We start from the raw sequence: 26,310 nt of genomic DNA on the forward strand, positions 1-26,310 counted from the left end.
AATAAATCTGATGATATTACATCATTGCGTGAGGTGTAACAAATCAACAAGCAAAACTGCATTATGGCAATATTGGGTTTTATGATTTTTACATCAATTTAATTCAGTACCTGTCATGTATTCGATTTACTGGACTCTTCTCTGGTAACTTTCCCGCAAGTTTCTCAAATGATTTTTAGAAAATGTACTGTATTTACATCATATTACCACCACAATATGTAATGCATAAACATTACTAGAGATTTTTGCCCATACCACCCACTCATTAACTTCCTGTGTACACTATGTACAGGAATTCAATTTCACTTTTGGTATTGCTGTGCCTTAATTTGGCAAATTACAAAGCTGCTTCCTGTGTGTCCCCCCACCCTACCAGACACAGTGAACCATTTTGAAAACCCATTTATTCACCTATTCAAGCCAAGTTCACATTTTCTTTTTCTCCGTCGCCGCTGTGACTATGGGTTAAAGGCAGTGGACATCAGGGCATGTCCAGAAACTAAACACACAAAAGGAAGAAAAAAAAAATCTAGTTAAAACAAGAGGGCTGCAACAAATGTGGAATCAATAAAAAATAAAAATAAAAAACACATTCAGAAGACTTTACAGGAGTTCATTTAATCCCAAGGATTTCTGGGGAAAGCTGCAGAGGAGGAGCTCATACAAACACTTGACTGTACATACAGATTTACATCGTGTGGGGACATGATGTATGGTCTTGCCTGGCAAGCCCACCTCTGGATCAGGCAGTATTCTGTACAACAAACTGCAGAGGTGGAGGCTGCATCCCAACTCTGCACCTGCATTGAGTTTGAATCCGAGGGCTTCACTGAACAAGGCTTGTTCCAGGGGGCCTACAGAGTTAAGTTAGCATAACCATTCACAGAGCGCCATCTCATCAACTGTTAACCTGGTCATACAATATACTCTATTACTATTTATTTCATAATGACATAAAATTTGGAATGCAGACTGCACTGTAGGCAAACTGGAACGGCATCATATTAACTTTTCAGTCATTTAAATGCAAACTCATCAGGCTGCGAGGCTGGGATGTAGACTGAAATCACAGCAGAAAGGAGAACTTGCATCAATTTTATTCTACAGAATGTTTTGACTTTCTCTGCAAAATGTTTCTGCATCTGTTCCTCAGACAGGGGCACAAAGACAGAATGGCATCACCATTCTTGCATCTGAACTGTGTTGTGGCGAGGCACAGGGCTGAGCTGCCTGCGTTACAACATGTGTCCCTTGATTTTGTAAAACCAAACTTTGTTCTGATAATAAAATCAAAAGCATGAAAAATAAAATGAAAGTTTATATATATAACTCTTTCAGGTCCATTTAATGTATGACTGGCGAGTTTCCTCATTCCTCTTCGCTCTCGTCTCCGTGCTCCATGTCTTCCTCTCCATTAGCTTTGGAATCTGTTCTGTTGCCTGGATCCTCTTCCTCGTCTGCATGTTCCTCCTTGTCTTCTTCCATTTTCTCCTCCATCGCCGCCTCCTCCTCCTCTTCCTCCCAATTCTGAGGAACAAAAATAAACTTTAGAGTTGGGCAAGTATTTTGCTGAAAACAAGTATCGTGTACAGATAATGTATTTTTTAAGAGTAAAAACACCAAGTAAAATGTGTCAATATCCCAATATCCCTCTGGAAGAATTCTCACTGGGTAGCTGACTGAAGTTTATTCATTCATGTCCATAAAAAAAAAAACCCTTGCTCTGTAAATTGTTCTTACTCCTGTGATCTAACCACATTGATCTTAAGTTCAGCTCAGTTCTGAGGCAGTTCAGTTAATAGTTTTTGAAAAATTTTGAAAAAGAGTTACTTCTGATCAGCCCATGTCCGTTTTTGGCTTGAATTAATTAATTCCTCAGTTAATTCCCACCATTTTTTGGTCAGACATCACCCTTCCAGTTGAAGCATGCACGTTCTGAGTACAGATCAAGACAATATGATTGGTTGAACAGATGTAAATACAAATTCGGACAACTGTGGACTCAGTCATCCCCAACATCCATCTTGGTGCTCTACATAAAAACTGGACAGTCGTTTGTGGACATGCACCAGTTTACAGGGCAAACGTCACTTGTTAGCCAGGACTCTCATCTGTTGCAGTATTGCGTCAGCTCTTATTTAGATCATAAAAGTGCACGCTCAGTCTGGCAACTTACATCAGAGTCATGATCCGGAAGACCTTCATCACCAGAGGCCTCATCTTCATCAGATGATTCTGTAAAGGGCACACAAAAGGAAAACAAAATCCATCAGCTGATGCTGCAAAACTGTTTCCATTACATCAGTGGTTGCACAAGCCCTCCCTCATGAGAAACAAGTGAGGGGAAAAAAGAAAGGACAAAGCCCCTCATGCTTTCACTTGTTTATACATTTCATGCAAGAGGCGGCGCATATTTGCATTTCAATACCATGGCGGGGCCATTTGGTTATGACAACAATACCAACTGTGTGGAGGAGGGAGGGATGTCAATATGATTTGCTGAGGCTATCTGCCCCATCAGGTCAACCAGGCACCATCTGCTGCAAACACTCACCGGCAGACCTCAGATATCACTGAATATTGTATTGTATATCATAACTTAATACACTTGTATGATGTTGAACAGAAAAATGAGGCCGATGTTGTACAGAAAAGAGTGAGAATATCACTGTGGACTATGAGCATGATGTTATGCTCTGGCAAACCCAACAGCTTACGCAGTGTGGACAATGGTTACAGTTTTGATGCAGGCCAACTGACATTAAAAACCTATTTGACAAATGATAGATGTATTCACTGGACAGAGTAAACAATGGAATGGGTCAATCTGAGGGACTGTTACCATTATTGTAACATGCAACCAGCACTTCAATGAGAAAAATTGCTTAATCGTGTTGCTTATTTTATAGATCATCATAACAGGAACAGTTTCCTAGCTGGCAGCCCTATTGTCTGCATCACATTTACAGTATATACACCTAAACATAATCCTGTATTTTTACAGACCTATCTGCAGCTCTTCTAATTATACTAATACCAGCTCATGATTCATAGTGATTAATTAATGTACAATGAATGGCCACACAGGCAACAACCACAGCAATCAAAGATCACAACAATCATTCACAAGTGACCGATCAATTAACCACACTCAGTGATGCTGTGCATGCTGCTCACACAACTTGGCTTTACTGTTTTACTAGATTGATAACTCTGAAACTTCCCGTCAGGTTCCCATGTTGGTCCCATAATAAGTGTACAGCAGCATCCACCCTGACTGTAACAGCCTCCTGTTCATTAGCTTTTTCAGAATGAACCTTCACATCCTGGACCACTGACGGGTAGAGGACCTCAAAGCGCAGCTTAATTATTTCCTGAAAGCCAATTTTCTATGTGGTTCAATAAAGCGTTTTATACAGTACGGTAATGAGAAATGAGAGTGAACAGAGCGGGGCCTTGTTGTTCTGCTCAAAAGGGAGGATCTGAACGCTGCCGGTCAGGTTGCCAGGCAACAGGAGTCATGTTTGCGTGCTGTGCATCACCAAGAGTGGCTGCATGATGGGCAACACAGCCTTCATAAATCTTAACTGATTCAGTGCAGTCTTTGAGAGCAGTCCTGAATGACTTAAGGTGAACTGACAAGATTATGAATGCCAGTCAAAACAATAGTGTCAAGATCGCTGCCTGACCACAGTGACCTGTTGCACTGCAGCAGGCATAAGGATTCACTCCAGTCAATCATTCATCCAAAATATAAAACTGATGAAGCAGAGACAGAAATAAAATGTCTGTCAGCTGCTACTCACTGCTCATCAGACTCACTCACTGGGACTCAGACTGACTGAGATTCTTAACATGACATTTAAGGGACCAAAGAAATTGCAGAGCCTCCAACAAGGACAGCTGGGAAATGCAAGATTAGTAAGACTGAACATGAACAAAGAAACTACAAATGGAACACTTACCCTCCTCATACACCAGCTTGGCTGTATGGTCAACATCTGTAACTGTGTTGCTGCTGTCACTTGTCGCCACCTAGTGGAATAAGGAAAGATGTGTCAGATCCAGTGGAAGATTCGCTCAGAAACTATCCTTTTCAGTCACTTGTCAATTAAATGCATCTTCACATAAAAACAATGCAAACAGTGTCATGATTTGTTGAACAAAAAACACACGATTTAAAAAAACTCACACAAGAGTCATCAAATGTTGTTGTGCTATTTAAATGCTTGCTAACATGTTTATCAGCCCAGCCCTCAGGGCCCACAGGGTCTACCCAGTCATGTCATCACACACCAGATCCAATTACGGCCTGGACATTTTCATGACCACTTAACAGGATTAGGTCTGTAAAAGCAGAGGTGGAGCTAAGACCTTGATGTGCATTCTTTGTGAAAGAAGTATAAATACAGATCCTGTGAAATCACATCCGTGGCCAGGGACGCCACCAACAGTGACTTCATTTGTGCAAATAGATAGAAATTGTCAAGATAATGCATCATACCCAGGCTGTGGTTTTATATAGCAGGTTGATGATTCTGAAATTGCACTGGGACCATATCCATCTGTTTCTGAAATCATTGTCTCGATGTTAAATCACACAGGCAATCTGAACTTGACGCATGTCTAGGATGCTGATTTTGGAGACATCGCTAGACCTTTTATAGAAGATATCACTGTTCACCTTGTCAGTGTGTATATGAAAAAAAGTTGTGAAGTATCAACATTTTGGAACATTATTGTTCTTGCTGGAAAGGTGTAGCTGAGGGCTGATGTGGAAAGCACAGGTCTAAACTGAAGGTTTAAACTGAACAAGGTGAAAGACTGCCAAGGCAGTGCATTGTAGTGAGTAGTTCTATACTTGATGGCTCAGTGTATAGTAAACATCATCATACAAGGGAAAAGCATTAACCTTCATCACCATCTGGCAAATATCTGACACCAATTCCCCTCACTCTTCCATAGTCAGGTTCCAAACAGAGAGCTGAGGGACATTTACTTGGCGAATGTTTGGCTTGGCACCACAACATCATCAGGCAGGGGATACAAGAATCCCTTCCACCTACCTATTACATCAGAGTCTCATTTAAAAACGCTTAAAAACAAAGGCAGCGTGATTATTTCTATACAAGAGGACACCTACCTGCGTCATTAGGAGATACAGTTTCCCATGCAGCTTTGTTAGCTTGTGGAACATCTTCACTCTGCTCTCAATCATGTGATAAAGCACTCCCAGCTGGGTAACAAGGTCTGGCAGCTGTTGGGTACACAGATAGATCAGCCGAGGGTAAAAACATTTCAGCAGCACAAAACACCCAAACAAGTCAACACTTTAAGATGAGATGAAACTTTGCTAAGGTACACCTTAGGTCAGCTAAATAGGCCGACCAAACTCCATATTTATCTACACAATGTCCCAGGTTAAGTTTATCTCTTGTTAAGAATAAATGGTCTGTATAGCCTTACAGGTTTGAAAAATGTCAAAATGTTGGCTTGCTGACGGGGCACTGGTTAAGGTCACAGGGTGCCCAAAAAACAATAAATTAATGGACAATAAGCTACTAGATATGATAGTTTTGTCTTCATAATAGTCAATCACATAATGTTTGTGGTGTGGTGGAGCTAATGACTGCAATTAAATATGAATGTCAACAAAGGGAAGCGATATTCACAAAAGGCTGCTGGATGTTTATATGCTTTCGCTGCTCAAAGGAAGCATACATGGTCTGTATTGACTGTTGAGAGCCTAAAGAGCACATCTGTGTGGAAGTCATTTCAGGACATCAAGCAAGCATCAACAAACTGGAGTCTGAGGGCCTTATATCAGCAGTCGAGACAGAGTGTGATCCAAGTGGAAAGTGGACTCACCGATGCCAGGTATGATGTGTGATGCATAAGAACAGCCTTGAGCCACCGCACCATTAAAACAGCCCTGTGTGAAAGGAACAAATGTATATGCTGTGAATAGGGTGCCTGATTGTAAAAATCAATTCTACAATTGAAAATCAGCAGGTCTGACATAAGTCTTTGTAACTAATGTAATATCTACATACATAAGCAAATACTCAGAGTTGTTCTGCCAAGCCTCAACTTACGTAAAAGGGTGCCCTTGAAGTCTCTTTGTGATCTACAGAAAAAGAGATAAAAAGACAGGTTTAAACCTGAAGTAAATCATTGAACACTTACCCCAACGTCACTTCGAAATCCTGAGTGTGACAGAAGATCTGGGCTTTTTTTTAAAAAATTCATAAAAAACAAACAAAGAAAAAAAAAAAACACATCTTGAGATATTCATCATCATGAATATCATATCATGGAAAACTGGCGCTCACCTCTTCTACCAAAGGTAAAACGGCAGGTAGGGGTAACCGAGCCACTGTCTTCTTTATCACCATCTCTTTGCGAGTCTGAAAAACTTTCTGTTGGAGGGACAAAGAAAACAACAATTTTGACAATTTTAGATAGAGGGTCATGATGACACCTAGGTGAGCTTAATAAGACTTTCAGACGTGGTTTAAAAAAAATGTTCTGGGGTTGAATTGAAATTTCAGTTCTTGCTGATAGTACATTTGCATTTTACACCTTTTAAATGGATAAAGCACAATCTTTGCAAAAACAAATCACTTCGGTTTTTGATCTTGCTAAACTGAATGTTTCATTTCAGAGCCCACACTGAGATGAAAACTTACATTTAGGATGTTGGCATCGCTGCTCTCCAGGCCCTGTACCAGCAGCACTGCAAAATTGTCCGTCTGTAAAGACACCGTCCCTTTAGGAGCTCCCCTCCCCTTGGAAACTGAAGACAGATCGATTTCACCTATTCGCTCTGCTATCGACATCTACAGGAAACAGAGGGATTTTAGGTGGACAGGAATCAGCTGATATCTGCTCACACACTTTATATCTATCCAATGTACAGTTTTATCACCTCATCACATACAATAAGTCTGGGGGTACAAAAAGCCAAATGGAAACATAACATCACTTTTAACATATTATGTGAACATATCAGTAGAATTGACTTCAAAGTTCTTCACTACAGTAAACTGAATGTGTAATGTAAAGTACAAGTGAAGTACATTAATGAAGATGTGTCCAAAATAAAGAGTGAATTGATGAAATCAAAATGCTCTTACATCTAAATCTGTGTCCCTATTATCACATCTGAGAAGGATTATCTACTCGATGTTCATTAGTGATATGTGACTCATACCTGTACCAACACTTGGTGCCAACATTTTGGTTATCATGAAAACGTTAAGAGTCTGCACCAACAAGTCGCCAGACAACAAAAAGAAGCGGTGAGCCACTGTTTTGTTTATCTTCATCAACACAGTACCCACCTCTTTGGTGTCTGCATCTTTTTTCCTCTTCTCTAATCCCTGTGCCGTCCCCTTGACTGGGGCCTGATGACCAGGAAGGCCTGGGACCAACACTTTGCTATTGGTGTTCACAATGGGAGTTTTCACCTGGAACAGGAAATTAAAAATCATGTTTTCATCCTTAGTCACATCTATAGGCAGGAACACACCGGCCCAACCACTGCATGTCTGAAGCGTTTGGAGAGACTTGGACGAGGGCGGGAACAAATATGTTCGGTGTGTTCAGCTGTGTTGGAAGCTTTTGGAGCCGCTCGGATGCCGTCTGCTCCAAATCAGCATGCGAAGTCTGAGGAGGTTTGTTGTCAGATGTCTGAGCCATTGGATTCTCTGATTGGCGGTGTGCTAGCAAATCAGCGTGGTGTGTGTGTATAGTAAAGACAGTTGCATGCATAAACCCCTCGTCCAGCGTCTTTAACACTAGAGCCATCCGCTTATTGCATCTTGCACAAGCGCAGAACGTACACGCTACTGTGGAGCTGGCACCACGTCATAGCGGTGTGTTCAATGCAATTTTTTTGCCGAACGGGTCAGACAAAAGGCAACAGAGTGGTCCGAGGGTGGTTGGATAAGGCAGTTGGACGTCTGGGCAGTGTGTAGGGGCCTTAAAGGTTACCTACAGTGTGCATGGATTTGAAAATAAGACCATACAAGGTCCAGAGAACATGCAAGCATGCAGAATACACCTATCTAAACTGAATCATATTTAAAAAAAAAAAAGTAATAACTGATACCTTAGAAACTGCGGTTTCAATTGAAAGGGATAAGCTGGTCTGAACATCCCGGGTCAAACAGATGTGTCTCTCTGATGTGTTGATCTCCTGTAAATGGGAGGAAGGAGCAGGGCAGGGAGGGAAAAGAAAGAAAAGTTTGACCACCACAGGCTTTTAAGACTAGTAATGCAAACATTATTTATCTGAAACTACTAACGATGGATGGTGTCCATCTTCAATTTTAAAAATTCACTACTGAAGAATTAGGGATGCATTTTATTTTCACCAAAACCTGAACATAGTCAACATAAAACTGAATATATCATAAAGGAAGCTGTCACACATTTAGTATCACCATTTCCCTCGTGACTCATTAAGTAACTGTGCACCCAGTTGTCAATCATAGACATCAATATGTCTGTAGTGACCGACCAATTATTGGCCACCGATATATCGGGCCCGATAGAACGGCCCAATTTCTACCGGGGGTTCTATCGTGTCGGTGAAATGTTGTGTCAAAAGTGTGACAATGACAAAAGCACTGGTGGTGTACTGATTTATTTTGTCCAGTAGGGTGCGCTGAGCTCAGCCAGAGACTTTGGCTCGGCTCACATTTCAGTGAAGTCCCTCAGACACTGGCTGACAGCAGGTTGTTTATCTGGATTTGTTTATTGATTTTTATTTATTTATTGAAAGTTCTGCTACATTATTAATTTTATTTTTGATTGTATGCCAATCTGCACTTTTTCTCAGCTTGACGGAACAAGTTCAAATGTTAAATGTCATTTAAAAAAAAGTTTGTTAAATGTTAACAGAATAAAGACATTGGTTTAAGAAATCTGTACTACTGTCACTGTACTATTGCATAATCATATCGGTGCAAAATCTATGCACAATCCAAGCCTTGTTTTCATTTCAGCTCAAAAACTCACTATATCGTTCGCATATCGGCTGTCGGTGATTGCACCCCCTGTAATATCGGCTTTCATTATCGGTTGGACACTATGTCTCTGTGAATCTTGCTTGATTTCAAATAAAGCTCCATTTTGTTCTAAATACAATAGTTTTGTTCAAAAACAGGTCCTATATATCCAACATATGGACTACCAGTGAGTTACATTACACATTCAGTTTACAGATATTTTTGGGTAATGTTTAACAATTTTTATGTCCAATCTTTTTTCTACTCTTTTTCACACACACCAGAAAAATGTGCTCTAAATGTGGAGGAGACAGTACATTATATCAACTGGTCAAAATATGACTGCTCATATAAATCTATATGATGGTCTAACCCTAGTAGAGAGAGACTGTGCATTTATGCATCCTTTTGTGTACTCACCACTTTCTCCATGACAGGCTGTAGGTGGTTGCCATAGGCCAGCAATATGCTCCGTGTATCCGCTCCGAGGCCAGCAGCCAGCAGTGGGATGGGGACTGGAGAGTCCTTTGTGTCAGACATCTGCACCGTACATGAGGGTGACATGGGCTTCTTACAGGGCCTGTAGGGACAGATGTTTAGATAGGCCACAAGCATACAAGTATGCAACACTGAAGAAAATGTATAAGATGAGATTTATTATCCAACAATAGGATGCCACACGACACACTTCAGAGGGAGAAGCAGTGCAATTGTTAATCAACGCCCATCGGGGGCGCTACACCGAATGAAAAATTAAGAACAGCACTTTCAGCCTCCACAGAGGTCCTGTGTATCATAACATCCACCTGTTTGCAATTCAGGATTAAGCTGTCACAGAAGAGCAACTCCAGAATTTCAATTGTGATGCTGCTAGATGTGATATTTGAATCAAATCTTTGGTTTTAAGTATGGACATATTCAGAACAAATCAAAACAAGAGTGGATTACAAACTGCCTCTTAAACAAGAAGAAAGATTTGCTTTTCCTGTCTTACGTTGTTTAATACAGTATGGAGTGTTTTTAAGGTCTTACCCATTTAAAAAGTGCTCAAAGAGATGCAACTGCCCATCCTTACACACTACTGCCATCCTCAGCGCCTGTGTAAAACATCACACACAAACATTTGTACATCGTAAATATGTGATGTAAACAGGATTTTTTTTTTCAGAGCAACATAATTACACCACATGGAGGAACATTATTGCTTGGCTAAAGGCATGCTTCTATACAAGGTCAGCATTGCATTTGTTAACCAGAATTTTACATGCAATTACTTAACTGTGGATGTTTGATTTACAGAGCAAATCTAACAGTTCAGTACAAAACAATGCATTATTACAGCACTGAGTGTATACAAGATGTTTCTCCACTGACCTCTTCCTTGCTGTTCGATGTGACAAGGTCGATGTGTTGTGGCTCGTCCGTCAGTGTGAAGGACACCACTGAATTCTTGTCCTTTCCATCCTCTCGTACTTGCCTGCAATCAGTCATCATAAATAAGCAAGCAAGCATGACTACCAAAGCCGGTCTACAGCAGGAAATTTAAATGAAGTGTTTACAACAGAGCATCACTAAGCACCAAACACTCACCAAACACTGAGTAGCCGATCATGTGCAGCACCAGACAGGAAATAGAGACCATTGCTGTCAGGAGGTCTCGTGGTGGCAAAGCACAGGGTCGTCACAGCCGTGGAGTGGCCTGTGAACTTCTGCATGGAGAAAAATACCAAAGAGCACGGTGGTTGAGACTTCTGTATGGGGTGTCAGGCCCATGTTTGACTGCTTTCTTAAACTCATTGTTTCTCTTCAACCCAACTTAGAATCAACATTTTCATAATTCATATAAAACAATGAACATAGATATCAATCAGCTAATTAAACAAAAGACACTCACCCTGTAAACCTCCTTGGTGTCCAAGTCCCACATCTTGATTACCTGACCAGCTGAAAGCAGCAGTTTGCCATCAGGACTCACAGCCAGACTGGTCACTGCTGCACGGTCCGCCTTCCACTTACTGTGGAAAACAAGAAAGCCAATGATAAACTGTGCCCGTGAAATAAGTTTTAAAGTACATTTTATGGGATTATATTTACTCTCTTGTTAACAATATTCCATGGCACTGTATTTGTTCTTTAATATCTGATCCAACTTCATCTGTAATGTTTTCTACCACAGAATTTCTTTTAGACCAGACCAGAATTTGTTGCCCGATTAGCAAGACTCGCGTATTAATGTCTTTCTTCCCTATGTATAATGTGAAAACATCAGATATCCACACACACAAGTAAAATGGTGCATCCTGCTCATACTTCAGTTATAAAACTCTAGCACCCCATGCATGATATTTCCTGCAGAGGGGGTTCTACCAAAATCTGGTTCAAAGTTAGTTTAGCCAACTTCACCAGGAGAATAGAGCGCTGCAGCAGCCGACACAATGGCGTCATGGCACCCTCTTTTTCTTACACCATAATCTGCTTACTAATAGTTCTGTGTCACTTTAAGACTATAAAGTTTACAGCCTGCCATGCTGTTGCTCCTACAGAAAAAAAAAGACGATGCATATCAACTAGGGCTCTTGACTCAAATCATCAACTTCACGTGGCAGCTCAAGTATTTTCCTTTTTCACAATTAAGTAGAGAGCCTGAAACTTTACAGGAACATTCAGATGCACACATTATGTACAACTGCACTCCTCCTAATAGCAGTAGGAAAAGCACAAAACATGTTTAGGGGTCTCTAAACCATTTGTTGAACCACAGATGGTCTTTAGTAAGCATCAAGTGAGGATTCATGGGGATATTACTGTTCATGACGGTGCAGCTACTAAATCAGCCACCGGGGGAAAGGGTGTTTATGATGAAATACAGTGATACTAAATGCATGATGGTAGAGCCATCAACGATAAGGCTTGTAAGTGTATTTCAGTGCTTGTGAGTAAAGTGTCAGGTCCTAATGCAGGTGGGAGAGCTCGTTACTTAGGCTGCATCCACATTCTGCCCTTTCAACCTATTTTTCTATGTGATAAGAAGCTGAGACAATAAAATTGTCCAACTTCCTCTCCAAAGACAACCGCTGTCTCATTGTCGAGATCGAGCCTCCACAAAGAGCGCCAATGCTTTGAAGCCAGTTTTTGTCGTGGCCAAGCCATATAATAAAAACATCGACATGTGATGTGCTGGGGACTTTTTCCCAAAAGCTAATATTGAGAGAGACACATCTGTAAAACGGTAATAAAAGCCTCAAAACTGTCGTGATATTACTTGTTTTACTGTCGAAACTTGAGCAATTTGGTCCAATACAAGGAAGAGTCACCGATTAAATGATTTTATTTTCATTCAAGATAGCACAGCGCTAAACCGTAAGTTAGCCGACTCTGTTGGCGGAGGTCTTGAGTGCGCATGCTCTATGGGACCCCAGCTGGACAGCCACTGCCACAATCCAAGTCTGAATCTGTGTGAAACACTAGCTGTTTTTATACAGGGCAGCAAGCCGCCAATTTAGCCATCCTTTTTGTGGATAGGTCCGCGGATATAGACAGAGGTCGGTAAATCAGAGGTCTGTTTTGGTCTGCCAATTTGCCGCCTCAGAGGGTCCACTTATCGCCACCTCCATTACTATCTAAATCCAAGGTGTCGATGACGCGCACTGTTGTGCAACCCACAGTCGGAGAGTTTTAAAACCAGGAAACAGCTGATCACAGCAGTCAGTTCATAACTTCATCTGCAGAAATTCATTTGAGCAACTGGACAGCTGCTGAGATCCAAGAGATGTTAGGGTTTCCTCAGTTTCTGCAGCTGTTTGTTTGTTTTTCCCGCTTGTTGTTGTAGCAGCAAGCTACAAACTTTCAAATTAAAAGCCCTCTGCTAAGAACTCAGTTCTAAACTGCAATGGGGTGCGATGTAAAGCTCTTATTTTGCAGACAAAATCGTTGTCACTGTTCACAGCCCAACTTCGTGCCTTACGTCACATGTCTACACCTACCCCAGTGGTGGCCAAGGGGCGGCATTTGGAAAAGGAGGAATATCACACCTCCGTTTTAGGAGGATAGGGCAGCAAAATGCCACCCTCTCCTTGGAGCAAATGTGCTGCCTGTTCTATCTAAAAAGGGCTACTGTGTTTGGAATCAACAGGCCTCCAAAATCCTGTTAACATTTCGTTCATAACATCTCCAGATCACATATCTGCAACTAGTGGAGAGGTTCAGTGTTTCCCCCAGTGAATGACAAAGGGGGAGCCCAACCTTGCACAAAGTTAGGCGAGTCGGCCTTAAATGTGAGAAGTTACTGCACTTGCACATTAAAACGAGTTGAGTAACAGGGGCCAGACATATACTGACTGAGCAGAATGTTAACACAGTCATCTAATAACATGGATAAGGAGATGCACAGGTACTGATCTGATTTAATTCATCAAGAGACTTAAATGATTCACATTGTATGTCTGCTATGTAGCCATTATTTCGAGGAGCATGTTGTAATAAAAAGGTTGTTAGTGTTTTAAAAGCTTGAAAAGTTGTTACAAATTAGTCAGTCAAATAACCTGATGTTATGTGATTCTACAACAGCTAGAGATGGGCCAATGATACTGAAGCTCTGAGGCTTGTACAATGCACTGAAACAGGCATGAACACTTCACAAATGTTATAACTGATAAACTGTGATTCACACAAGAAACAAAGTATGTGACCATTTCTATCTGGTAAAGGGTAATAGCACTGTCAATGAAACGTTACATTGAAAAAGAAATTAACAATGGTGTTATAACAAATGTCATCACTACATATAAAAGACAAATTAATATTTCCTTGTCTGCCAAACATATTCTTCATCAAGGCTTTATGAACCATGCACAAAAAACATCTACATTTGTTGCAGCACTTCAGAACAAAAGGTATTAAAGATTTAATAACACACAGGGTTATTGTACTTTTACCTCACATAAGCATCCAATCTTAGGATCTTTCTTGGCATCAATAGAAAGAAAGCCCCAAAGCTTCATAAAGCTTCATCTGCCCAGCTCTAATAATCGCCTAAATGAAACTAAGGTGCCATCTCTTACAAAGCCTGTGTCAGTGCTTGTCTGATATAATTTCTGATTGAAAAGACACTACCACCATGATCATAATGTGTGTTTATGTAGTTTTAAAAGACCAACAGAGGGGAGATTATGTTGCTGATAAAAGTTAAAATATCACAGCTTTTACACTTTATCCAACTCCTGCTGCTCTTACTTACTGTGGTATTTCTCAAGATGCCAATTATATGTCTAACAGAAAACTCCTAGGATACATGTTTCTCATTCCAAATCAAGAGATGCTACTACATTCTTTCTCAGATTTATTTTTCAATACATACAGTTTCTCAACTAACAAACTATTTACTGACCTTCGTGTCTTGCCTGTCTGCAAGTCCCACTCTACAATGTTTGTATCATCTGACCCGCTGTACAAAATACTGTCTTCAGGGTGCCACTGAACACAATTCACTGCTCCACTGTGGCCTCCATCCTGGCAGAGACAGAAAGTGACAGCAATGATAAACAAATGACCCTGTAATTGGAATTGGTGTAAAACACCAATGCAACAGTAATGCTTACAGGTTTCACTTTGACAAAAAAACGTGTTCTTTTCAATACTATTCTTATCCACACTTTCACTTGCCAAGGTATGGCTTTCTATGAAATAAAACATCTTCTCTGTAGGACATGTTGTTTAAGTCAGGATGTTTAAAGAGTGTTCAACCTCAGACTCACCAGGGTACAGTGCAGAGATCCCTTTGCTGTACTGTAGATGAGGACAGTACCCGCTGCTGTGCCCATAGCCAGCAGGTCTGCCTTCTCCTCCACCTGCCCAGCTTCTGATTTTCTCTTCTTCCTCTGAGGCCCCTCCTGAAACAGTGTGCATCTGTAATGTTAACCTATTTCAAATATTACAAATGACTAGTAGGAGGCATGCTTGGAACATCAGGAGGCGGGACGTGTAGTTGTATTAAAATCTCAGTTAAATAAATTCAATGTAATTGCCATTCTACACAAACAGTGACAGTTCAGTAGGGTACATGCCTCTGACTGCTTCTAAATTTATATTTTAACAATTAGCTAGCTTAAACACCTATTAAGCATGGGACAGCACTACTGTTAAATTTCAGGGAAACGCTATTCACGTTTAATACAAGACAAGAAGCAAATATGATTCAGTGGTTACATGTTGTCAAAAACTAAATAGCGTCTCTTGTGTGTAACGGTTAGCAAAATGTAAAACTTTTTGAACCTCTTCTTCCAGAAGTGTCATGGTGGCACACGCTGCTGTAGCTCTGATGGGCTAGTGCTAACTTAAATAACGAGTTTATTCGCACTACTAAAGGTCTAACGATGATTAGAAATAACTGGTTGGAATAATGTAGCTGCAATAAACATTCCTTAAAATTAGTTCATACTGAAACACCGAATTTAGGTATTGTTACATGTTTTCTTGACTACCATGTGGGACTAACATGTGCGTCCTGCGCAGCTGTTGAAAGCTAGCTGACGGCTAACGCGGTTGCCTGCTAAGCAACTCTGCGTCAGACACAAATAAAGCGTTTCCGTGAACACATAGTCGAGTGCTCCATGACTTCAGAGCTATTTCCTTAGTGAATTGTTACATTACTCATGTTTCAGCTTGTCCACTTCTGTAAGAAAATAGCGCAAACTGCTTGCTAAGGCCTCGCTAGCATATATAGCTAACAGCAGGGAATTCCATATCAGTCTCACGTACCTTGACTGTCCGGCATGGTCCCCAGGTTATGCAGATACAAGTGGCACTCAAATGGGCTGAAGGCACATATTCTTGATGAAGTGTTTTACTATCTGTGTTCCAAATGCGAAGTCTGCCATCCTGGGCACACAATGCTAAGTACTGTCGTGATTTGGGTGAAAAAACGCAGGGTAGCTGCAGCGAAGAACTCCCACCACCGGCCGCCATTTCTGAAGCACTGCTTGAGTCTGCGTGCGTGGTTTACACCAACCACGTGTGGCTCCGCGAGGGCATGCGCGCTGGCGAGTCCGGCGCACCGCCCTCCCATTGGCTGCTATCAGACAACAAGCGTCTGTATTCGTGCTGCCTTCAGGTCTCCCCGTTACAGCCGAGGCCTCCATTTCTGTAAGACTCTTTCTGTTTCTTTTGTGTTTCCTGCGTGCCACTGGTGTCTATGACCTGTTGCGTGTTTGTTATAATGAAAGATGAACTGCGAATGTTGCTGTGCCAGAACTCCAAAACTATTCAAGTATGTACTGTGTCTACCCTGGTGCCATATTCTAAACTACTAATTGAACTAAAGGCCACAGACATTAGACGTCACTGCACCGAACATCTTTTGATTGAGAGAAGAATTGTTGCTTCAGTTTTTCTGACGTTCGATTCTAATTATATTTGCAATCATAACATTGGAATGAATGGATGGAAATGTCTGCAGAATATCAGGGCATGCTAGCGCGCATTTTTTTTAAAAAATGTATTTATTTATATTTTTAAAATATATCCTAAATGAAGTTGAAAATGTTCGCACATGTATCATCCCTCTCATTTGTAGTTCTTTACAGAGCGTCATGGCCAACACCGAGAGGAAGTCGAACAACATGAACATTTCTGACACAGGAAACGAGGTGTTCATGCGGGAGGTAGAGGTTAGAAAACACTTTTTTCATTTCACATTGTACTTGTACGAGCAGTGCGAGCATTACCTACGAGTGTAACAGTATTTATACAAGTAATTAGTAACGATGCAGACTACATAAAGTATAATTATTTAAACCGTCCAACAGTTTATGCGGGTGCATCGGACAGGAGGAGTTAGTAATCAAATGGTTGATTGGTAGAAAAGTAATTGGCTACTATTTTGATCATAGCTGAAGACATTTTTCAGGTAAAAACATTTCATTGTTCCAGCCCCCTGAATGAGAAGATTTTATACTTGTCCTTTAAATTATTTTTCTGCAGTTGTTTAAATACATTTTTAGATTAGCTCCGTTGGCTGGACAAACAAACAAAACGTGTGTGAAAGTGTCATTTTGGTCCTGAATGTTGTGACAACATTTCCCACTATTTGCGATGTATGGGGGGAATAATCTGCAGATTTTACACATGATAATAATTTGCATCAGTCTAGTATAAAAAGTCAAAATTGAAGTTCACACCAACCCACTACACAAACTCACAGACACTCTTTTCGGTTATATGACATGAAAAAGAAATGCAAACATGACCCATTCTGACTGTAATAAGACTGTTGGACTGTTGCATGAGTGTAATGTCTAACTGAGTTTGGCATAAACACTAGTAGATAATGTAATGTATTTGACTATGTATTCGAGTAACCAACTGGTTGATTGATAGGAAAGGCATTGGTGTCGCTCATAGTTGGAGTCAGTCTTCAGGTAAAAACATTTTCTTGTTCCAGCCTCTTGAAGGAGAAGACTTTCTGCTTTTCCAGGGTCCTGGTCAGAACCGAAGAAGCCTGTCAGGAGTGACACATCTTCCAGAACCGAAAACAAGTCCAGTTGCCTCCGATACATCACTTAGAATCAACCATGACCTGGCTAACTGAGACCTGTCATCAGAACAAAAACTATATCGCCATCTGCTGGTAGACTTAAACTACTGCGCGTGTCGCTCTGTTATGACGTCTTTCACGTGGGCTCCTCCGGCATGGTGACCTCAGTGGACAGCACACCGGCTGAGAAGAGGGAAGACGAACGACCCACAGTTAGGTGGAGTAAGTGGAGTCTCTCGCGTTGTATCGGTGTGTAATGCTTTCTGGACTCAGGTGTTCGTTTCATTGTAAATGCTGTGTCATAATCTTAAGTGATGGCTGTGCAAATGCCTTTTGCTGGACTCATGTTTATGAACAGACTGGTCAGAATGAGCACACCCAGCCAGAGGCACCTCAGAAACAGGATCCTACTTGTAAAACTCCATAAATGTTTGAGGGAAATAAGAACTTTTTCAACTGGTTCTGTGAAATGGAACAAAGACAAGGAAGACAGCTCAGACCCTGCACCCCTGAGCACCACGCTGACCTCTAGACAAGCACTGTTGTCAAGAAGGAGGCGACCCCTGTCCCCCCTGGAGAGGATCAGTGGTCTACTGCCCCAGGACGCTCTGAGCCCCGAGGTGACTCAGCTGAGGGAGCAGAACCAGCAAGACACTGCAGACATCCAGGTGTCAGTCGCAAACTGTGCACCAGAGGAAAGTGGACATGGGACACATCCTGAAAATGAGGATTCAGAAACCTTAGACGCTCAGCTGAAGGGAACACTTCATGAGGACGAAAGATCGATGTCACCCACTCTTCCTGGGGAGAGGCTGCTTGCGTTTGGGGAGCTGCTTGTGGCGGAGTATCGTAAGAAAGGGCGGGTGGCGTTCAGGAAGTTGTTCAAGCTTCGGGCGGGGGAACGTCTGCAGAGCAGCTGGGGGACCATCCCGCACGATGACATGGCTGGGCAGCCTGCAGGTCGGTTCCTGAAGACGAGCAGGGGGGTCCCCATCCTCACGCGTCGGGCCAGTCTGGAGGATTTTGTGCTGTATATGAAGAGGGGGCCAGCCATCTCCTACCCTAAGGTAGGTGTGCCATAATCCTGTATTTCTATTCTGTTTTGATGACAAATATTGTATGTTTTGATTCTTTCTCTCTGTTACCAGGATGCAGCTACTATGCTGATGATGATGGATATCACAGAGGGAGACTGTGTTTTGGAGTCAGGCTCGGGGTCCGGGGCCATGTCTCTGTTCCTGTCCAGAGCAGGTCTGCACCCATCATTCTGTCATTGTCTCACTTTGGCTTTTTTTTCTTTTAAGCAAGTCATTTCAAAATTTAGATAGACTTGAGGTGTTTATACACAGCTTTGAATCCATACGACATCAGTTACTAATATGATACTAAGATGCTCCAACGTGTCATTTGATACAGCATGTCAGATGTTGCAAAACCAAAAGAGGCATGAATGGTACACATCATAACGGTTGTTTTTATTGTGTTTCCAACTGTAAATCTAAACATGTCTCACCAAACTATTTATAGTCATTTATATAGTCAGACATTGTGAGTTTAAGTTTTTTGCTCTAAATCACATCACACTATCACCAGCAGTCAACAGTGGGAGCGTCCTTGCTGTTACAGCCAGGGACAGATGCTCCTTTCCTGGCAGAAGTGTGGCGAAAAGTCGCTAGGACAGACAGGGTGACAGCGATTCATAATTACTTATGTTGGCTGGCAGCAACACTACCTGCTCCAGCATTACTGTTCTTCAGTCTTGTGATGTTGCTTGAGCGGTGCTTACCTTTACACATGGATGCCATCTGGCCTCTGTAGCAGCTCTGGTAATGTTACTGTTCTCGGCTGGCGGTTAGAGGTGGAACATGATGTCCCCCACTCCTGCCTCTGCACCTTTCATACTGACGGCGAGGCGGAATTACAGCGCAATATTCCTGTCTTGAAAAGGTTCTAATGAAGTAGGAAGCATGTTGTGTCCAGCAGTTAAACTTGCAAGGTTAAATTTATTTGCATTTTTATATTTTCTGCTATTTTTAATGATGGAGAAGTAGTAGGTGCCATTTTAAGGATTTTGATGTTGTAATGATATGGTTTTTTTTTTTTGGGCAAAGATCATGCCAGACATATGTTAGAACAAGTTATTGTGGAATTAAAAACTAAAATGTTATTTGTTAAATTTTGTGTGTTATAAATGCACAATTGCACACCAGAGAACTCAGTTCTTTGCTTTAATCCTCACTGTGATCATTTACATGTGTTGATATACAAAAATATTGACAAAATGGTCTTTTGCAATATTAATTTCAGCCGCATCCTCCTGCCTGTGTAACACGCGGACGAAGGGGCAATAAGAGTGTTCCTTTTCATGACATAAAAATATTCCCCATTAAAAATAAACTTTCAGCTACAATTGTTATCAGTAGTGGCTATTTAACATTATAATAATTGTTTCCCTTAAAATTTAAAAATTCAGCTGGAATGAAATAAATATCTTATAGATAGGAAAATTAGTTGAAAAGTTCACTGGCAGAGAATTGACACTAGAGTAAGAACATACAGACGTTAAATACACATACATCAAATTTTGGTGTGGGTCCATGCCATCAAACTTGACTTAATCTGTTTCAGAATGGGTTGACAGTCCTCAACTAAAAGCATCAAAAGTTTTCATGGTACATTCTGAAAACACATCTATAAGAATGCATCACTTTGTTTGTGTCTGTGCTGAAGGAAAGAGGCAGACCTCAACTGTCAGATCAGGAAAAGTCATTTTAAACAAGGTTTATGAAAATTGAATATCTGCATGCAGTATATTCCTGCATTCTGTAATGACATGTCTATCTGAAGGCGACAGCACTGACTTTGTGTGTTCATAGCGTGTTTATGATTTTCCCAGTTGGCTCTAAGGGCCGTGTGCTGAGCATGGACATCAGGGAGGACCACCTCAAGAGAGCTGCCATTAACTACAACGACTGGAGGAGATCTTGGAATCTGCGACGGGGCGAGGAGTGGCCCGACAATGTCCAGTTTCACAACGCTGACCTCCGCACGGCCTCTCCGCTCCTGGCTGGATGGGGATTCCATGCGGTCAGTGGACGGAGTTTAAACTATTCAACAATACATCAACACCTAATCATGAGTGTTAAGACTGGGGGAATGACATTTTGGGACACATGCTCATTCATTGGATGGATTATGTCCATTGCAGGTTGCTCTTGACCTGATCAACCCTCACCTGGCTTTACCCACTGTGACTCAACATCTGCACCCTGGAGCTGTGTGTGCTGTCTATATCCCCAAGTCTGTATCTCTTGTATTTCACTGTTGCCTTTCAAGCAAAATTAAATGATGTTGAGCTCTAATAAAATTGGAGTAGCTAGCTAGCTATATAAAATAGCAGGGAATGGAAATACTCAAGTAAAGTACAAAGTACCTCTAACGTGTCCTTACGTTACGCGCAGTACTTGATGTGCTTGGGCTTTGGGCACAGTGCAATCTACCACTGGTTGTCATGCTAGGTTTCCGAAGTATGAACCCAGTACTTGATTTATTATTCAGTATGTGTAATACAGTATGCAGCATATTGTTGTTGTTGTTGTTGTTATTATTATTATTATTATTATTATTATTATTATTATTATTATTAGTCTTAATTACCAAAGCAGCCTGCTGCCTTCTAAATTCAGGGCATACTCAAAATTTCACATACTCAGTAAAAAAAAAAAAAAAAAAAAAAAGTCCACTATTTGGGCTGCAAGACCGCATCAGAACAGACATTAACTGTCGGTCCCTTTCCATTACAGTATCACACAGGTCGTTGAACTGCTCGAAGGGCTTCGATGCTTGGCGTACCCTTTGCTGTGTGAATGCATCATAGAGGTTCCAGTCCGTGATTGGATTGTGGCTCCGGCCCTCCGGAAGGATGGCAGCAACTATGTCAGTAAAGCTCCGATCCAGGATGAAGACCAGAATGAGGGGGCACCGGATGAGACTGACACAGGTGATTTTAAGTGATGTAGTGGACCACCATGCTAGTGTTTATTTGTGATTTATGAGCATTCCTTGCTTAGTTTTACTTTTGTGCTGTATTTCAGAGGAGACGACCCCAAACTTACACCCAGCCTTTGGGAGTATTCCCTACATTGCCAGACCTCATCCTGACCAAATGAGCCACACAGGTCAGACATTGCAACTGTTATGATCACAGTCTAACTAATTTAAATACATAATAAATAAAAACTCATGGTCTGCTTTCCATCCTCAGCATTCCTGGTGAAACTGAGGAAGACTGTGCAGTAGCTGCTCTGCCTCTGAGGAACCTTGGACATAAGTGACATATCCAAATAATATTCTGTGTATCAGTATATGAATAAATGATGTCTAAATGTTTATTTTGGTGTATTTTTACATGTACTTGAATGACAATGCTTATGTAAATGTCAAGCCAAAGATGCCTTATAATAAATTATCAGTAAGTGCAGTGGAATTGGCTCTGTAAATTAAATAATGCAAAGGATCATTGATTGATGTACAGGAATTTCCTGCATTTAAAGAAAAGTGTATTTGTAAAAAAAAAAAAAAAAAAAAAAGGCAGACTGCTGGGCCTGTGATATAACAGTGCATCCAAGTTAAATGCATACAGCCAGGTTGTAACAAATAATGTCCAAAAGACACAGTTCAGGCATTTATTCAGAACTCAGAGGCAGTGTTTGTTTGTCATACAGGCACACTGGTAACATAAAGCCCATGCAGTTGGATCCCAGTATGTGAAAGACTTTGACATTTTAACATCTGTGCTTAAGTGTATTAACAAATGTTTCCAGAGGTACTTCAGTTCATAAATAATATAAATATATAAATAATAACATAAACATCAAGAACTCAGTGCAAGTTAAACAAACCCTAACAACTCTTTGGTGTTTGGTGCAATATCAACCTTATCGCATGTTTCCATCACAATATGATGTCTAAAATGACATTAGCTCATTCTTACAACTATTTCCAGTCTCATAAATAGTTAACTTATTCCTGACCAGTTATGTTTGCATTAGAAGAGGTAGATGCAAACCAGTGAGTTAAGGCCTTTACTTTGGTGAAGTGGCATTAAAGAGGACAGATAGTGATAAACAGAACAGCTCCATCAGGGCAAAGAGAGTGGAGGTGGTGTGATGCTTTACTCCTCACTGATCCAGTCCATGGATGTGTCGTATGAGGACCCAGAGGAACCCTCAGCTCCTAACAAAGAGGGACAACCGAAAAATGGAATTTAGTACAAGTGAGCTATCCTGTTTCTGTCCAAATCTGTCAGGGTGGTTTTGAACTTTGGAAGAAACAGTAAAGCCTTTATAGGGTTGCCCCTGAAATCATTTGGACGAGGTGATGAAATACCTTGATTGTAACAAATGCCCTATCATGAGCAACACTAGATTAGTAATTACAAATTAATTTCCTTTTTCCTCAAAGTTTAATGTCGTCATGCCTACAAGGCCATTAAGACGTGTGAGAAACAACAAAGATGAAATGAAAATGGCACAAATGACTAGGTACACAGGTGTATTCCATAGGTGTCTCTCCAGGCAGATATTTGCAAGACTTTAAAAAGACACATGAATTATATCTTGTGTAACTGCAGTACGATGAGCCATCAATGTGATCCTTACCAACAGAAGTCAGTATCACAGGGGATACAGAGCCATCTTTTTCTGATTCACTTTCTAATCCTGCCTTGTGAAACATCTACTAGGTGTAATCCAGCTAAATCACCTCTCCACAAAATCCACACAGATTCAGTTTAAGGAAGTGAGGCTTGATTAATATAGCTGCTCCTCAAGGCAGGTGTTACTTTTCTATTCGACCTAAAAAGCAGCAGTGATGATTTCATGTATATGTCACTGTCATGTAGTCTAGGACTGTGGATAAAAAAAAGATCTTGACAGATATTGCATTTGAATGGAAATAGTATTTGCATTTCATTTGCACTGAAATACATTTTAAAATGATGATGGGATTTTTGCTCATGTACAAAACAGGTATGTTCCTCTACGTCTGTAGAATATCATATGTAGGCTGGGGATCTCTGTAGTGCATTGCCTCTATAATACTGGCATGTTGTGACACATAACTACTTCATAAAAAAATAAAAGTTCCTGCAATTATGATATTGTAATTGACCATATTGCAATTTTAATAATATTTGATTAATTATACACCCTCGCTCCCATCATCTTTTCAGTTGATCCTATCTTATTAGAGGTGCTGAGGTCACACGGGGTTTATATCAGGGTATTTTTAAACATGAGATTTTACCCAGGTATTCAAGGGGGGTGCATGTGTTTAAGTGATACCTACTGGGAACCTCACCCACACAACAAGAGGACAAATGCTGTGCCTGGATTTTAGTCCCCACTGTCTTCTGGAGAGAGGCTCTGGGTGGAGTTATCTCCAAACTCAATATGGAGGTGAATGGGTGTGGGAGGGCAGGGCTTGATGTCTGAGCAGAAGGTCCTCTGGAGGGTGACAAGAAGCCTGGGCCTTGATGTGACCTGGTGCCTTGGTTACAGAGGGCACAGGATAGTGGAGAGGCAGAGGGCCCACGGGGAATGATAGTGTGCTCTTGGTCACCATACTGCCGCTGGGCACCGCTGTGATGCTCTGATCGCACTCGCTTCCACACGAAGTGAGAGGGTGCAATGGCCATCACCTGGAGGACAGAGATAGGAGACACACACCAGGATATAAATAAATACAGCTTCAACAAGAAAAAAAAACAAAAACAGATGGATCTTCTGGAAAAGCAAAGCAATACAATTTGCCCAGTGCGGCGAAAACACTATTTATCAGTCTCCCCTTGGCAATCATACTTATGTGTACCTCTTCACAGCAGCGCCTGCTGACAGCAGCTCTGAAGTTGATGCGGGCCCACAGCAAGTCTCGCTGCTGGAGGAAGCGGGGAAACTGCTTCCTCCAGTTCTTGCCCAGTGCCCATGGAAAAATCTCATATTTAATCTCCTCCTCATCCTCCTCCATGGTGTTGGCGAGATAACTAGAGATTGAGCACAACAGCTATAATAAGGGTTACAGTTTTGCCAATAGTGTCACACAAGCAGGGATGCAACACATATTTTCTCAAATTATTAGATTAGTTGTCAGAAAATGGTGAAAAATGGTTTTCCCAAAGCTGAATATGTCCACAATGTCTCATTTTTCAAAAAATATTCATACATAAGAAGCTGGAAAAATGTGGATTCTATTTTTTTACAAGGTTCACATTGATTGAAAAAAACAAAACAAAAACAAGATACAAAAGCAGAATTACAATATTTTTCTTTAAAACTTACAGTGCAATGAATAAATTCTTCCTGGTGTATTCAGCAATAGTGAAGTGAGCCCTTTTAAAGTACACAAAGGTCATGGCTAGGAGGTACTGTAGCATAAGGGAGAAATGTTGGGAGTTGGTTAATTGTAAGCATCATAAAGCTTCAGAGAGATTGTGTCACTTTCATCAAAACATTTACCAAACAATTTACCTTGTCAGTCATTTTACAGCAACAGTCCATCCACAGAAAGTCCCTGATCAGGTCATCATCTGCAAACAAAAATACATAAATAAAAATACTTTAATATCAGATGCCAAATATTCTTAATTCTTTCAAGTGTAAAAGTAGGATTTATCTTTTGGATGCCACTGAATTTAAACATGCTTTTCATAGGGCTATTCATTTACCTAAAAGTCTGAAGAATGAAGCCATTTCTTGCATCTGGATGACAATAGTTGGCGGTGTGGACATTTTGGCATGATACAGCTCATCTCGACAATGGCTCGACTGGCTCTTCCCTGGTGGGCCCTGGGTGTCCTGGCCATTGGATCTCTTGAACCGGAGACATCTTCTCTTTTGGATAGAGTGTGAACTGCTGGGTTTGACCCGGACAGTTACTGATGGGGGAGTCTGGCACCACCTGTGAGTATGCTTCCTCATGTTTCAGCTCAGATCATCTGCAGTGAAGAGGTCTGTTGTGTGTTCTCAGAGGACATTTAGTTAAATTATTCAATTGGAAAAAATAAATAAATAAATAAAAAATACAGAGAGCACGACATAATATGTTTTGCTAAAATTAACCAAACATTATTACCCCCTATGACTACATCTTACAGAGAACTTGACGGTAATCTAGCTGCCACCTAGCTTACTTTCGTACTTTATGTTCGCCAGATTCCATTTTGAGGGAGGCTAACTGTTATGCTAACGTTACTGTTATTTGATTGTGTACTTGTAAACCACGTCGGGCTCAAAAGCAGGCCTTCAAGTTCACCATGTTAAATTTATTATAACCGACGGTCACTGTGGTTGTAGTGAAAGTTTAACAACGTCCTCACCTCCAGAGCTCTCCTCCTCGACCTGAAGGAAGCAGAGTTAAGGTTACAACCTAGAAAACCGAAAAGATGACATCTATCAAGAGTGACCACGGTCTGTGTAAGTGACACAACCTGACCGAATGTAATCGCGCTAAAGGTTAATAATGGCAATTAAAAACGGCACAGAATACTAACTGCAAAGTTTTGCGGTGCTAAAACTGAGAAAAAAAGCAGTCATCAGTCGTTAAAGTGCACTGACCAGAGAAGACGGTAGTTCGGGACCGCGCTTTAGGACCCGCGCTAATCGATCAGCAGTATACCTGCACGCGGTGGCGCGCATCCCAACCGCGCTGCTCCTTCTTCTTCTTCTTCTTCTTCTTCTTCTTCTTCTTCTTCTTCTTCTTCTCCTTTTT

At 41.1% G+C, this 26,310-nt stretch overlaps 3 protein-coding genes and 1 long non-coding RNA gene across 13 annotated transcripts; 2 read left to right on the top strand and 2 right to left on the bottom strand.

Annotated features, from left to right (window-relative positions):
* Positions 1–389: 389 nt before the first annotated feature.
* wdr43 (WD repeat domain 43) lies at positions 390–15,977 on the bottom strand. The gene is made up of 18 exons (XM_037125259.1): positions 15,771–15,977; positions 14,768–14,902; positions 14,401–14,522; positions 10,909–11,029; positions 10,605–10,723; positions 10,389–10,491; positions 10,047–10,111; positions 9,435–9,594; positions 8,114–8,200; positions 7,344–7,469; positions 6,690–6,839; positions 6,333–6,419; positions 6,096–6,127; positions 5,869–5,932; positions 5,144–5,257; positions 3,966–4,035; positions 2,177–2,235; positions 390–1,527 (listed from the first exon to the last, which is right to left on the bottom strand). The coding sequence occupies exons 1-18, from the start codon at positions 15,975–15,977 to the stop codon at positions 1,369–1,371; spliced, it is 1,980 nt and encodes a 659-aa protein (XP_036981154.1). The 3' UTR covers positions 390–1,368.
* Positions 5,267–6,800, top strand: LOC119034351. Its single transcript, XR_005079544.1, has 3 exons — positions 5,267–5,358; positions 5,771–5,877; positions 6,665–6,800. It is a non-coding gene; the product is annotated as an uncharacterized LOC119034351 (long non-coding RNA).
* Positions 15,978–16,135: 158 nt separating the features above from the next.
* Positions 16,136–22,024, top strand: trmt61b (tRNA methyltransferase 61B). Of its 3 annotated transcripts, XM_037125261.1 has the most exons (9): positions 16,136–16,154; positions 16,585–16,678; positions 17,452–18,611; positions 18,693–18,795; positions 20,441–20,631; positions 20,753–20,844; positions 21,348–21,544; positions 21,639–21,722; positions 21,809–22,024. In XM_037125261.1, exons 3-9 carry the CDS (start codon positions 17,859–17,861, stop codon positions 21,841–21,843), a joined length of 1,455 nt encoding a protein of 484 aa, XP_036981156.1. In that variant the 5' UTR covers positions 16,136–16,154; positions 16,585–16,678; positions 17,452–17,858; the 3' UTR covers positions 21,844–22,024. The 3 variants fall into 3 exon arrangements, with proteins under 3 accessions (XP_036981156.1, XP_036981155.1, XP_036981157.1); XM_037125260.1 differs by lacking the exon at positions 16,136–16,154 and having other exon boundaries at positions 16,525–16,678; XM_037125262.1 differs by lacking the exon at positions 16,136–16,154 and having other exon boundaries at positions 16,530–16,678; positions 17,485–18,611.
* A 191-nt stretch (positions 22,025–22,215) lies between these two features.
* spdya (speedy/RINGO cell cycle regulator family member A) lies at positions 22,216–26,295 on the bottom strand. Of its 8 annotated transcripts, none has more exons than XM_037125271.1 (8): positions 26,157–26,295; positions 25,919–25,940; positions 25,268–25,564; positions 25,071–25,129; positions 24,882–24,967; positions 24,415–24,586; positions 23,905–24,244; positions 22,216–22,779 (listed from the first exon to the last, which is right to left on the bottom strand). In XM_037125271.1, the coding sequence occupies exons 3-8, from the start codon at positions 25,518–25,520 to the stop codon at positions 22,718–22,720; spliced, it is 972 nt and encodes a 323-aa protein (XP_036981166.1). In that variant the 5' UTR covers positions 25,521–25,564; positions 25,919–25,940; positions 26,157–26,295; the 3' UTR covers positions 22,216–22,717. The 8 variants fall into 8 exon arrangements, with proteins under 8 accessions (XP_036981166.1, XP_036981165.1, XP_036981160.1 ...); XM_037125270.1 differs by having other exon boundaries at positions 23,893–24,244; XM_037125265.1 differs by lacking the exon at positions 22,216–22,779 and having other exon boundaries at positions 23,807–24,244; positions 25,268–25,552.
* Between the last annotated feature and the right edge of the window lie 15 nt (positions 26,296–26,310).

This window comes from Acanthopagrus latus, chromosome 16, assembly GCF_904848185.1.
Source record: "Acanthopagrus latus isolate v.2019 chromosome 16, fAcaLat1.1, whole genome shotgun sequence".
In the NCBI taxonomy this organism is placed as follows: domain Eukaryota; kingdom Metazoa; phylum Chordata; class Actinopteri; order Spariformes; family Sparidae; genus Acanthopagrus; species Acanthopagrus latus.